Source organism: Mesocricetus auratus, unplaced genomic scaffold, assembly GCF_017639785.1.
Source record: "Mesocricetus auratus isolate SY011 unplaced genomic scaffold, BCM_Maur_2.0 Super-Scaffold_15014, whole genome shotgun sequence".
NCBI lineage: Eukaryota > Metazoa > Chordata > Mammalia > Rodentia > Cricetidae > Mesocricetus > Mesocricetus auratus.
In genome coordinates this window covers 15,976,703-15,990,877 of record NW_024429186.1, presented here as the reverse complement: position 1 = coordinate 15,990,877, position 14,175 = coordinate 15,976,703, and the positions used below count along the sequence as shown (strand labels likewise).

Genomic DNA, 14,175 nt, shown 5'->3' with positions numbered 1-14,175 from the left:
TATATACTTTTTCTTAGTTGTGAATGCATTTTGCTAAGTCTTTGTTCTGGAAGACTATGCACCTTTCTTGTCCTGTCAGATGTGTTCAAACAATCTCATTTTTCTTTATGGTTCCAAGCAATCTCATTTCTCTGTATGATTAATGCAAGGTTTTATTTTCACCCAGACTAGCCTACTCCTAGTTAATTGTTCTGAAAGATATTTTAATTAGATACAATTTTATTTTTAACACACAATGAAATAGACAATTAGATTAAAATCTATCCATTTGTTCGTATTTAAATTTGTTGTGAGGTTGAGCATTTCCCCTCCATGTATACTGTCAATTCATATTGATATTTTGTGGGGTACCTCTGTGTGTGCTGTGGTGGCTCAAGCTTTTCCTTTTCCTTCTGCATATTGATAGTTTTCTTTCAGTTACTAATATTCTTCTATTTCAGGTTATGGACTATAACATTAACTTGGGCAAACACCTTCTCCCCCTCGTGGTCCAGGTGCTCAAATACTGCTCTTGTCCTCAACTACGGCATTATTTCCAACAGCCACCTCGCTGCTCCCTCTGGTCCTTAAAGCCTCACATCAGGCAGATGTGGTTGAAGGCCTTGCTCGTCATCCTTTACAAGGTGAGTGGCTGTGCCGCCTCTGCTGGGATGGGAGGTTGGTCTTAGAGAGTACAGTGCTAGGAGGGTCCCTAATGGATGAGGAGTCCACTCGATAAGAGTCTGACCTTCACAAGAAACGCAGGCCGTGCTGAGAGGCAAAGAGTTATTAGAATGAAAAAGAAACAGGCTGGAATGCCAATGTAGGCTTTCAAAAATGATCATTAATTTCTATGCTCAGGATCTCATTTTTATCTGCTTATTTTTCAGAAAACAAAGATGGTATTTAAAATTGTATTTGTCAAATAGCAATTGCCAGTGTTCTTTAAGGATCTAGCCCACGTTGTTGTCAGTGGTTTGGCCCAAGGAGAGATAGGGACCCTATAAAACAAGTTTATGTCAGAACCTATGTTGTTGTTACTTTTGTGTGCATTTTTCTAGTGCATGAGAAATATAAGAAAACTATCCCGTAAGATCATTGGGAAAACATTGTTTGGAATAACCACTTGTATTTTCTCCCCATTGGACAGTATCCATACCGAGACTGTGATGTCAGCAAGATCCTGCTGCACCTGATTCACATAACAGTCAATACACTCAATGCGCAGTACCATAGCTGCAAGCCCCATGCCACGGCAGGACCTTTGTACAGTGACAACAGCAACATAAGCAGATACAGCGAGAAAGAAAAAGGTACTTCTCAAGGCAGAGTTCTGTCCTGAACTTAGCTGGGATACAGGATACACTTCCAGACAGCAGTCTTTCCATTGTCTAAGGAAGTAGAGGAACTCCCCCCCCACACACATATCCTTACCAAGCCCAAACCATCCCTTCCTATTTGGTTAATTTTTCAAATATCTCAGGAATGTTGTTGCTTTCACTCTTGAACTGAGTGTGTAGGAGAGACAGCTGGCATACTTCTGAACTTCAGAATAATGATAATATTAGGTATGCTATTTTCTGCCATCTGATTAACGAGCTATGATAGCCTCCTATTAACATGCTGGAAACAACTTGCCTTTGGGCTATGACCTCTCTGGGTTGGCAGTCAATGGAATCATCATTTGGGTGTCTCTAGTTTGCCCTTGAACTTCATGCTCACAGATTTTGAATTCAGTCTCAATTTTCTGAAGTGCCTTTTCCGAGCCTCATTATTCAGGATGAAGTGATTGAAGGCAATGGAAATGAAAACCCTTTTGTGTATAAATTTAAATTATTTTCAGTGTTGATGTCTTTTTCATTGATAGCATTTCCTCAAAGGCAACAGTAGAATGAAATGCTAAATTGAGTGAAATTACAGGTGAAAGATGAAGAACTAAGGTTTGTATCTTTGATGAATCTCACAGTGTGGCTAGAATTATAAACGGTGACATCACTGAATCGACTCTTGGGAGAAAGCCTGTTGACCCTGTAGCATTAGAGCAGTCTGAACTGTGGGAGCAGTGCAGGAAGGCACTTGGCTGGAGGCCAGTGATCCATTGTTTGTTGCTGTGAGGACCACAGCAGAGCTTCTGGTACCTTTCATGTCCTTCTTGAAGAGCGGTGTTTGTCAGCTTGGGTTTCTGGAAAATTCCGTAGACGCATGTAAGCTATGTCGTTTTCAGTGTGCTAGGTGTCCAGACAGGCCCAGCCCCAGATGATTTCCTGGTTAGAAGGGATAACTCATTGTCCTCTCGTCTCTATCATGTAACACAGTCCATTTGGGGAGTTATTCCAAAACTGTGAAATGCAAGTCACAATTGCCATTTGCTTAGAAAACTAGTTTCCAAAGGGATTTTTTTCTAAAAAAGAAACAAAGTAGGTCATTTTATGCATTTCCTCAGAAGCCTGGGGATTTGATGGAATGTTTCATCTTTGTGTACGTTCACATGGAGCTTTGTATCCACTTTGATTGTTAATGCTTTTTTTATTTGATTAAAAAGATTGCTGTGGTGACATCAACTAATGTTTACTGCTTCAGGTTCAATTCACTGTTAGTGACTCTTGTGCATTAGGACAAGATTGGTCTCTAAATGTTAGGACTGGCATTTTCCTAGACTCAAGAAATCTAGACTCACCATCGTCATGCGTGGGTCCCGTCCTGTCCCATGTAGATATCCATAAAGCCCAAACATTACAGTTCCAGCGATGCTCACCTCAGGGATCAGGCAGTCTCAATTTCTGTGCCGTGACACGCACGTCACCAGCCTTTCTCTCAATGACATTGTGTACCTTATCCTTTTGAGAGGAAACGTTGGGAAGTAAAATTGAGGTTTTGTAGCAGGAAGGTTGTTTCTTCACTTATGTTACTTGGATTGTTTTGAGTTCAGAACAGCCACGTAGGGATAGAAGACAGGACCTATAAGCAAGCTTAGTTCACATTAAACAACCAACTTGTCTGTGGAGCCCAGGATCATGAGAGCCAAAAGTTGTTGTTTTTTCTTTCTAGGGTTCATAAAATCCATCACAGATGCACAGTAAATGCCTCAGGGAAGAGTCTTACCACAATAGGGGAGATGTGACTTTCCGTTCTATTTTTCCTTTATTTACTCTTTCAGTCCATACTCATCCGTGGAGCTTCTGAGACGACAAGTGGCTTCTCTAAGCTTTCTCTGTGTGTTGTGTGTTTCATTACCAAATGTAGAGTACAGTATTTTGCATTCGCAAACTATAAGGTGCATGGACTCTTAGGCTGTGTCTATGCCAGTTCCCAGATCCCAAGAAGGCATATGTATTTTAGAAAGATCAAGCCCCACTCATGTTAATGTCATCCTTGTCAAATTAGCCTGAAAATAACAGGCAAGTTCAAACAATGCCCAGACTCCTGGACAGAATGCTGGCATCTGTGTGTCATTTGGTTTTAAGTGTAATGGGCACGTTCCCCAACTAAGGCTATTGTGGACCACTGAGATACTTCTCACAGTGCTGCCCACTCTCATTCAGAAGATGATGGACAGCTTTGTGGCAGGTTGCTCAGTCCAGATCTGGATGGGCTGGATGGAGTATAGACCCACAGCTAAACTTTGCTGGTGCAGAAACCACCTTGACCATTCTAGAATGCTTTCACTGAATGCTTGTGTAGACACAGCCTAAGAGAGAGTAACCTCCTAAGTGTAATTTTGACTTTCTCTCCCCAATTAGAAGAAGATAGTGTTTTTGATGAATCTGATATTCATGATACACCTACTGGACCCTGCAATAAAGAGTCTCAAACTTTTTTTGCAAGATTGAAAAGGATAGGCGGCAGCAAAATGGTGAAATACCAGCCGGTTGAAATGAATGTTCAGAGAAGTATGAATTTTTCCTCTTAGTAATTTTATGCAGAAATGTTGTACTCTACCGTTTGTTTGGGGTGAAATCTTAATTTTATTATGTTACCACTTATTTTGATATTGTTGATTTTATATATATGTATGCACAAACAGTATATATATACACACATTTATATATATATACGCGAGTTGACAGATATGTCATTAATGTCATGATTGTCTTCAAGGGCCATTGCTTGATTTGATTTGTTGCAAAATGTTTGCTTCTCTTCCACACAATTTGAATACATGTTCCTAGACCTGCCTCAGCCAAAAATAAAACAAAATAAACAAAACCAACCAGCCAACCAACCAAAATCCCTCTCTTATGTCTAATGACTATCAGAGCTGAGGAGCTACCTCCAAGCTTGACTTTTGGAAATCCAATCTTAAACAACTACTTGGGTTTCTTTCGTACCCAAGTTTCCCAGTTCTTTAAATCAGAATAAATCTTATAAAAACATGGCCAGAAAGTCAGTTTTCCCTTCTGGTAGAGCTGGGATTATAATTACTATTTGTGCCAATTGTGTGCCCAAGTATGAGGGAAAATGGTAAACTCTCAGAGGGCAATAGTACTAGCTGTTTCTGTTTTGATCAGGTGAAATAGAACTGGCCGAATATAGAGAAACGGGTGCGTTACAAGACAGCGTTCTACACTGTGTGAGAGAAGAGAACATTCAGAAAAAAAAGCTACGCTCTTTAAAACAAAAATCTCTTGATATAGGGAATGCAGACTCCCTCTTGTTTACATTAGATGAGCATCGTAGGAAGTCCTGCATAGATCGGTGTGACATAGATAAGCCTCCCGCCCAAGCTGCTCATATCTCACAACGGCAAAATGACCACCATGGACGCTCTAGACAGAATTCTGCCACGAGGCCGGACAATGCTGAAATCCCCAAGAATCCAGCGACTGAAGGTTTTCAAGAAACTCGAAGACCCGTGATACCAGAAGTTAGGCTGAACTGCATGGAGACATTCGAAGTGAGAGTTGACTCCCCAGGAAAGCCTGCTCCTAAAGAGGATTTAGATCTCATAGATTTGTCCTCAGACTCAACGTCTGGACCAGAGAAACACTCCATACTCTCAGCATCTGACAGTGACTCTCTTGTATTCGAACCTCTCCCGCCTCTCAGAATAGTAGAAAGCGATGAAGAAGATGAGATGATGAACCAAGGGAATGATGGTCCTTTGGGTAAAAATGCTGCCTCCTCCTCCTCCATCCCCAGCCAGCCCTCTGTCCTCAGCCTGAGCACGACTCCTCTTGTGCAGGTGAGTGTGGAGGACTGTTCCAAAGACTTTTCTTCTAAGGACTCAGGAAATCATCAGTCAGCGAGCAATGACGACTCCACCATCACAGCTCTAGATGACCTCACTGACTCTGAAGAGCTGTCCAAGTCAGAGGAGCCCAGAGAGTTTGCCTCAGGCAGCCCACTGACACTTAAACAAAAACGAGACCATCTCCAGAAGTCGTCAGCTGTCCCTGAGATGTCAGTGGACTATAGCCCTGACCTCAGCCCAGCTGAGGAAAAGGCGGGACAGACACCAACATCGGGGGCCAAAACGGTGCTCCTCAAACTTCCAGAAGATGCCGAGAATCCAACAGAAGGAGAGAAGCCCGATGCCAGTGCTGAGTCCGATACAGAACAGAACCCCGAAAGGAAGGTGGAGGAGGACGGGGCCGAGGAATCAGAGTTTAAGATTCAGATCGTCCCCAGGCAGAGGAAACAAAGGAAGATTGCTGTCAGTGCTATCCAGAGAGAGTACCTCGACATCTCCTTCAACATTCTAGACAAACTGGGTGACCAGAAGGACCCAGGTAAGCCTGTCTCTCTTCTTCAGACCTTCAGCTTTGTTCATCTTACTTGGTAGGGTTTTGACACAAAATATGCACCAAATTGGCAATCTTTATAATGTCAGGGCTGACATTATAACTGCTTCATAACCGCTCGGAATCCGTCCTGGTTACCACAGTGGGTTGGATTCTGATGCGGCCGCACTGGCTCCATTGATGTTTCGTGTTTGTTGTTTCTAATTTTTACCATCAACCTTGACTGTTCTGGGTAATGAGAGGCAGTGGCTAATTGATACCTTGATATTTCAAAAACAACTTTGACCTTCCTAAAGCAACAGAGATCATTAATTTTGCATTATTTTTTTTTTGCTTTCATTTTTTTCACCTCTCTTGTTACAATTTGCTTTTTATTTCTGTGATAAAACACCAATCAAAAACAACTGGGGGCGGGTGGGAAGGGCTTACTTCACCTGACACTTCCAGGTTACAACCCATCATTGAGGGAAGTCGGGGCAATAATTCAAGGTAGGAATCTAGAGGTGGAAGGAAGCTGAAGCAGAGACTGGGAGGGGTTTGACGAGTTACTGGCTTGTTTCCAGGCTCAGCTACCTCTCTGATATAGCCCAGCCTACCTTCCTCAGGTTGGCACTGCCCAGAGCCCACTGAGTCTTCCTCCATCAATTAGTAGTTAAGAACATGCCCTTGTAGACATGCCCACAGGCCAATCTGATGGAGGTAATTCCTCAAGTGGTGTGTAATTGGTAATTCCTCTTCCTAGGTATGTAATGTAAAGTTGGCAACCCAAACCAGTCACAGCACTGTGCTTGTGTTAGTGAACTACCTAGTCCAAATGCAGAGTTAATGAGCTGATTGGATAATCACTTAGGGGCTACAGCACACTGTGAGCATACTGACCAAACATCTGGAAACCCAAGTTTCCAGTTACAGTCTAGACTTTGGTCCACAGACACCACCCATGTGTTTCCATCCTGAACTGTCTTTCCCTGTGTTCTTTTTGGGGCAGCATTTCTAAGGAGATGTTGTATAAAAAGTAGCCTTCTGTTGGTCACCTCACTCATCCCAAATTAGTATCCTGTCACGTTAACACCGATGGGGGAGCTTCCTCCTTCCCGTCTGAATGATGATGGTGATTAAAATATGTGAGAAAAGCTACAGTTATATCAGTCTTCTTAGAAACCAGAGGCCATTGACAACTGGCAGAGACTTCGGAGGTGGCCTCGAGTCCAGCCTGCGGATTCTGAGGCTGAGGTCATGCGCCTTCCCCAAGTGACACAACCTGGCAAAGGCCATGCTGGATGGTCGTCCTCATCCTAGTCCAGCTTCTCCCACTGTTCCACCCTGGAGAAGCTACTTAGAGAAATACCCAGACCTCTTTATTTGCACTGACATTTGTAGGGGCTTCTAGCTCTTCTTGGTCATCGGATACAGCTGTTTGCTTCAAAGGCATTGGAACATTGCAGAGTGAGCATTAGCATGCTTGGGAAGGGTCATGTGCTAGCAAGGCATGGGCGGGGCCTTGTCATATCAGGAAAGTCTAACCAGCTAAGGTTTTGAGGGAAACTTGGACATCTTTAACGTGTTTGGGGCCGGGAAAATTACTACATTTGAGTAAAGGACAGAATTGTCCCAGAAATTGTGTAGGTGTATGGTGGGAGTGTCAGAAACTGAGTTGTGCATGATAAACATTTATGATAAATAGGCTGTATGTAACCCATGGGACATGCTAGTATATGCATACGTTTTATCTTCTTCATTTTTCCTTATATTTAATTGTTCCCCAAGATACCAGTGGAAAAATTTTATTTTTGTAGTCATACATTTGATCCCAGAACAAGAGAAAAGTATGTGAAGACGATTGCTTAATTTTTTAAAATTTTATTTATTTATTATTAAGTATACAGTGTTCTGCCTGCACACCAGAAGAGGGCACCAGATCTTGTTACAGATGGTTGTGAGCCACCATGTGGTTGCTGGGAATTGAACTCAGGACCTCTGGAAGAGCAGCCAGTATTCTTAACCTCTGAGCCATCTCTCCAGACTGATTGTTTAACTTTTTTATAATGCATGTTACCCTGTCCATTAGCTCTTTAGCACTCCATCCCCACAAATATACACATCTTTCCCTACTGGGAGCATTGGAAGGAGGAGGGGCCCACACAGTCAGTGTCTGAGTCAGGCTTTCCTGCTTACACCAGCGGGAGCGAAAGAGGCCCAGACACCCCCTCTTCCACTGACAGCCTGGCTTGCTAATTGCCCAGAGGATAGGGCTCACCTCCCTATTGGCCTCAGTCAGTGTGAGAAGACCCATGGCCTGGGCTGCCCTTCATCTGCCTCGCTAGATTTCCATAAGTCCTTGGTCACCCCAGTTCTGAAAAAAATTCCCATGCTACCTTCCCCCACACCCTCAGAAATTCATGGGTCCCTCATAGCAAAACCCTTTGTCTGTCTTTCTCCGTCTAGCTCTCATTTCATTCACCTTCCTAACTTAATGGAAGCCCGGCTCTTCCTGAGGATTCAGTTTTCCAGAGAGCCCATGTAACTAACGTGTGCCACTGGGCTGGGGTTCGGGGCTATTGGCGCTCACCATGGCCCCTCTCAGACCATTATTTCCTTATCTCTAAGACCCACAGCTCTGATTCTGCTGTCATCAGACTATCAGGCACGGTCTCATTGCTCGTTACCATTCCCTGACCCTTTGACCCATCAACACGCATGCTCCTGTCTTAACTCCTACTGTTGGAATAATAAGTGCTGATGCCTTCTGATGCCCAGGACTCTCCATTCCTTGAACTGGCCTCCTCCCTGATTTTTCATCCTCTGCCTTAGTTCAGCTGCTCATTTTTGTAATCATGTCACAGACTTATTTTTACCAACAGCTACAGCCTTCCTGAGATTTCAGTTATACCTACTTTTCTTTGATTATGGTTCTTCTGTTTCTCCTGGCAAGGACTTATTGATCTTACTGTCTTCCAGTATCTCACACTTCCTTAAATTCAAGTCCACCAGCATAATGCATCCCTGCCTCTATCTTCTTCAGCATTTCCTTTTCCAAACATGCTTGGATGAATGCATGAAATTAAACTCTCCTGATATGAGCTCTTGCCCCTAACAGATGAATATGTCTAAATAAAAATGTATAATGTAGACTATATCATTTTAAACTTGTGGTGACAAACCTTAACTGGAAGTTACTCACCAGTCATACAGTATTTTCCAAATCCACACTTCATTCTCCTGCTTGACTATTTCATATCTACTCTTCTCCTCAGAGATCAAGAACTCCTCCTACCTGGCATGATCATAAGGAATTTCCATGCTTCATTCATATGCTTCCCTCAACTACACCTGCCTCCTCTTCTGGCATTTACATTTAAATACTTGGTTTCCTGTCAAGATCCCGATTCTCTTATTTACAGGCAACATTCTCCACCCTTTGCTCTCCAGTCTTTTAAAGGACTAACCTGAGAATGCAGACATAATCTTATTTTGTTCTTTACTTAAAAATAAAAAGACTTGCAAGGGAAGATTTTGGTTTGCTTTCCAGTTGCTGTGATAAAAATGCTATGAGCAAAAGCAACTAAAGGAAGAAAGAGTTTATTTTGCCTTATGGTTCCAAAGGTTTAGAGTCCTTTGTGTTGGAGAATTCATGGCATGATGACAGCAACAGGAATCTGGCCAATCATATTGTATCTATGCACAGGAACCAGAGGGAAAAGGGACAGGATGTGGAGCCAGGCTATAAACCCTTAAAACCTTAAGGACACACTGCCTCCATTAAGGCTCCACCTCCTAAAGGTTCCACAACCTCCCAAACAGAGCCATCAACTGGGGACCAGGTGATCAAATATACAAGCCAGTGAGACATCATTCAGACCACCACAGGTACCCAAAAATTACCACTCTCTCCAGTTTTCTCCTATAATTTTTTTCATTTTTCTCTACAACAACAAAACAGTATTTTTCAAGATCACCAAGGCCTTCCATTGCTAAATCCAATGGTCAGCGGTTGAAGCTTGCCACAGCTACAATATTTGACATAACTGATGAATTCTACTTAAAGAGGCTCCTAGGATACGGCATACACCTGGCTTTCCTTTTCTATTCATTGATCATTACATCTCAGTCTCTCCTGTTGGTTATTCCTCATTTCCCCAAGGCAGTACCATCCTTGGTCTTTCCTCCACCTCTGGAGACACCCACTTTCTTGGTGATCTCATCTACCGGGACAACTGTCAGTTACCCATTGCTGGACTAATGCCAAGTCCCAACACTCACCAGTATACAGCAATAAGCTTTTATTTACTCTGAGGATATTGTTCATCTAGAGAGGAACTAAGCTAGACCAAGCTTGGATGGGTGGCCAAGCTCTGTTTCTCATGCTTTCCAACCTTCTCTGTGCCCCACAAAGTGTAGGGATATCCTTATTGTTATGCGGCCACAGACAGCAAGATGAATCGCACAATCGCTTATCAAAGCTTAAGTCAATGTTTGCTTCATGTTGTTGTGTTAAGACATTATGACCAAAATCAACCTGGTGAAGGAAAGGGTTTATTTGGTTTCTACTTCCAAGTTGCAATCCATTATTGATGGAAGTTGGGACAGGAACTGAAGCAGAAACCGAAAAGGAAAGCTGCTTGTTGGCTTGTTCTCCCTCTGGCTCATATTCAGCTAAGTTTCTCATACAGCCTAAACCCACCTGCTTAGGGATCTACCACCATGGTGGGCTTGGTCCTTGTATATCAGTTAGCATTCAAGAAAATGATCCACAGACATGCCTACAGGACAGTCTGACCAAGGCAATGCTTCATTCAAGGTTCTCTCATCCCAGGTGACACTAGGTTGTATCAACCTGACTATCATGTCTTACCAGGACAGTCATAAGATGCCTGCAAGCACTTTGTTAGGAAAAGAAAATCACATGATTGAACCAAAACCAAGGGGGAAATATACACTCCTCATTAGTGGAGGAATGTCAGAGTCCCTCGGTGTAAGGAGTTTCCTCAGAGAGCAGTGGGAACACGGAGTCTTATCCCTCACATTATACAGGATGTAATCCCACTATAAAATGATCTCTTGCTGTTCATCATAAATTAAACCTTAGCTGAGCACCATCAGTTCCATCTGGCAACTTTAATCTCCTTTAAGAGATAACATGCACCACCTCATTTTTTCTTTCTTTCTTTTTTATGTTTTTATTTAAATTAGAAACATGCATGCTTCAAATGTCAATCCCAGCCCTGCCTTGTCCCTCCACCAGCCCCCTCTCACCCCCAGCCCAGTCCCCACATCATTCCCCAGAGAGGGTGAGGCTCTCCTTGGGGGGATCTCCAGAGTCTATCATTTCATCCAGGGCAGGACCTAGGCCCTCCCCCGTGCGTCCAGGCTGAGAGAGCATCCCTCCATGTGGAATGGGCTCCCAAGTTCATTTATATGTCATGGTGACCACTAATCTACTACCCAAGGCCCCAGAGATTTCTGAGGCCTCCTCACTAAAACTAGATTCATGGAGTCTGGATCAGTCCCCTGTTGGCCTCTCAGCCATCAGTCTGGGGTTCAAGAGCTCCCCCTTGTCCAGTCAGCTGTCTTGGTGGGTTTCACCAGCACGGTCTTGACCCCTTTGCTCATCACTCCTCCATCTCTGTCACTGGGTTCCAGGGGATCAGTTCAGTGTTTAGCTGTGAGTATCTGTCTCTGTTTCCATCAGTCACTGGATGAAGGTTCTAGGATGTCACATAAGGTAGTCATCAACCTTATGAGGTAGGGGCTATTAATGTAGTCTCTCCGATATTACTTAGTTTTCCACTTGGTGTTATCCTTGTAGATCTCTGGAAATCTCACTAGTGTCAGCTCTCTCCTCAAAGTTACAATGACTCCAACTATTATGGTATCTATCATCCTGGTTTCCTCTATTCTTACCCCTACTCAACCTTCCTGCTCCCCCATGTCTTCTTCTACCCTCCTCTTATCCCCCTCTCTTTTTCCTGGTTCCCTCTCCCCTCCCCCAATGTTCCCAATATTCTCAGGAGATCTTGCCTCATTCCACTTCTCTAGGGTACAATAATGCATATTTCTTGGGAACCTCCCTGTTTCCCAGACTCACTGGCCCTGGGATTGTAGGCTGACACTCCCCTGATCCATGTCTAAAATCCATATATGAATGAGTACATACCATGTTTGTCTTTTTGTGACTGGGTTACCTCACTCAAGATGGTTTCTTCTAGTGCCATCCATTTGCCTGCAAATTTCAAGATTCCATTTTTTTTTTCCGCTGAGTAGTACTACATTGTGTAAATGTACCACATTTTCTCTATCCACTCTTCATTTGTGGGCCATCTAAGTTGTTTTCAGGATCTAGCTATTACAAATAATCCTGCTATGAACATAGTAGAACAGATATCTTTGTTGTATGAATGTGTATCTTTTGGGTATATGCCTAAGAGTGGAATTGCTGGGTCTTGTGGTAGACTGATTCCCATTTTCCTGAGGAATCTCCATGCTTATTTCCAAAGTGTCTGCACGAGTTTGCATTCCCACCAGCAATGGATGAGTGTTCCCCTTTCTCCACATCCTCTCCAGCTGTCATTGGTGTTTTTCATTTTAAGCATTCTGACACAAGTAGGATGATATCTCAGGGTTGTTTTTATTCACATTTCCCTAATGGCTAAGGATATTGAGCACTTTCTTAAGTGTCTCTCAGCCATTTTAGACTCCTCTATTGAGAATTCTCTATTTAGTTCAGTCCCCCACTATTTTTTTTCGAGGCACGGTTTCTCTGTATTGTTTTGGAGACTGTCTTGGAACTCACTCTGTAGACCAGGGTGGTCTCAAACTCACATAGATCCACCTGCCTCTGCCTCCCCAGTGCTGGGATTAAAGGTGTGTGCCACCAATGCCTGGCTCAGTCCCCCACTTTTTAATTGGGTTCTTTGGTGTTTTGGAGAATAGCTTCTTGAGTTCTTTGTAAATTTTGGAGATCAGCCCTTTGTCAGATGTGGGATTAGTGAATATCTTTTCCCAGTCTGTGGGTTGCCTTTTTTTCTTGCTGTTTCCTTTGCCTTACAGAAACTACTTAGTTTCAGGAGGTCCTATTTATTAATTGTCGATCTCAGTGTTTGTGCTACTGGTGTTATGTTCAGGAACCGGTCTCCTGTACCAATTCGTTCAAGGCTACCTCCCACTTTCTCTTCTAACAGGTTCAGTGTGGCTGGATTTATGTTGAGGTCTTTGACCCATTTGGACTTAAGTTTTGTGCATGGCGATAGACATGGATCTATCTGCAGTTTTCTGCATGCCGATATCCAGTTATGCCAACACCATTTGTTGAAGATTCTATCTCTTTTTCCATTGTATAATTTTAGTTTCTTTTTCGAAAAGCAGCTGTTCATAGCTAAGGGTGTTCAATTCGATTCCACTGGTCTACCTGTCTATTTTTGTGCCAATACCAAGCTGTTTTCAGGACTATAGCTCTATAATAGAGTCAGGAATGGTGATGCCTCCAAATGTTGCTTTGTTGAGCAGGGTTGTCTTGGCTATCCTGAGTTTTTTGTTTTTCCATATAAAGTTGAGAATTGTTCTTTCAAGGTCTATGAAAAATTATGCTGGAATTTTGATGGGGATTGCTTTGAGTCTGTAAATTGTCTTTGGCAGGATTGCCATTTTTACCACATTGATCCTACCTATTCAAGAGCATGGGAGATCTTTCCATTTCTGGTGTCTTCTTTAATTTCTTTCTTTAAAGACTCAAAGTTCTTGAGATACAGGTCTTTCACTTGTTTTGTTAGCATTACCCCAAGGTATTTTATGTTGTGTGTGACAATTGTAAAGGGTGATGCTTCTCTGGTTTTTTTCTCAGCCGTCTTATCATCTGTATATAGTAGGGCTACTGATTTTCTTGAATTGATCTTGTATCCTGCCACTTTGCTGAAGGTGTTAATCAGCTGTAAGAGTTCCCTGGTTGAGTTCTTTGGGTCACTTATGTAAACTATAATATCATCTGCAAATAGTGAAAGTTTTACCTCTTCCTTTCCAATTTGTATCCCCTTGATCTCCTTTTGTTGTCTTATTGCTCTAGCTAGAACTTCGAGTACAATATTGAAGAGGTATGGGGAGAGGGGACAGCCTTGTGTTCTTCCTGATTTTAGAGGAATTGCCTTGAGTTTCTCTCCATTCAGTTTGATGTTGGCTGTTGGTTTGCCGTATATAGCTTTTATTTTGGTTAGGTATGTTCCTGTTATCCCATATCTCTCCAAGACCTTTATCATGAATGGGTGTTGGATTTTGTCAAAGGCTTTTTCAGCATCTAGTGAGATGATCATGTGATTTTTGTTTCTCAGCTTGTTTACATGGTGGATTACATTGATAGATTTTCGTATGTTGAACCATCCCTGCATCCCTGGAATGAAGCCTACTTAATCATGGTGGATAAGTTTTCTGGTGTGTTCTTGGATCCGAGTTGCCATTATTTTATTGA

The 14,175-nt window shown here is 42.7% G+C and overlaps 1 protein-coding gene across 15 annotated transcripts in view; it reads left to right on the top strand.

The window, feature by feature from the left end:
* The window catches only part of Unc79 (unc-79 homolog, NALCN channel complex subunit), a 234,441-nt gene that overhangs the window by 145,273 nt on the left and 74,993 nt on the right, over positions 1-14,175 (top strand). For 10 of the 15 annotated variants that reach the window (XR_005876171.1, XM_040742598.1, XM_013112205.3 and 7 more), the window contains 4 exons: positions 441-623; positions 1,130-1,292; positions 3,720-3,869; positions 4,488-5,708. Coding sequence is in view for 14 of the 15 variants with exons in the window: in XM_040742598.1 (XP_040598532.1) it covers positions 441-623; positions 1,130-1,292; positions 3,720-3,869; positions 4,488-5,708 (1,717 nt within the window). In the remaining variant the exon portion in view is untranslated. The remainder of the gene's footprint in view (positions 1-440; positions 624-1,129; positions 1,293-3,719; positions 3,870-4,487; positions 5,709-14,175) is intronic. The other 5 variants (XM_040742599.1, XM_040742596.1, XM_040742592.1 and 2 more) reach the window with 3 other exon arrangements.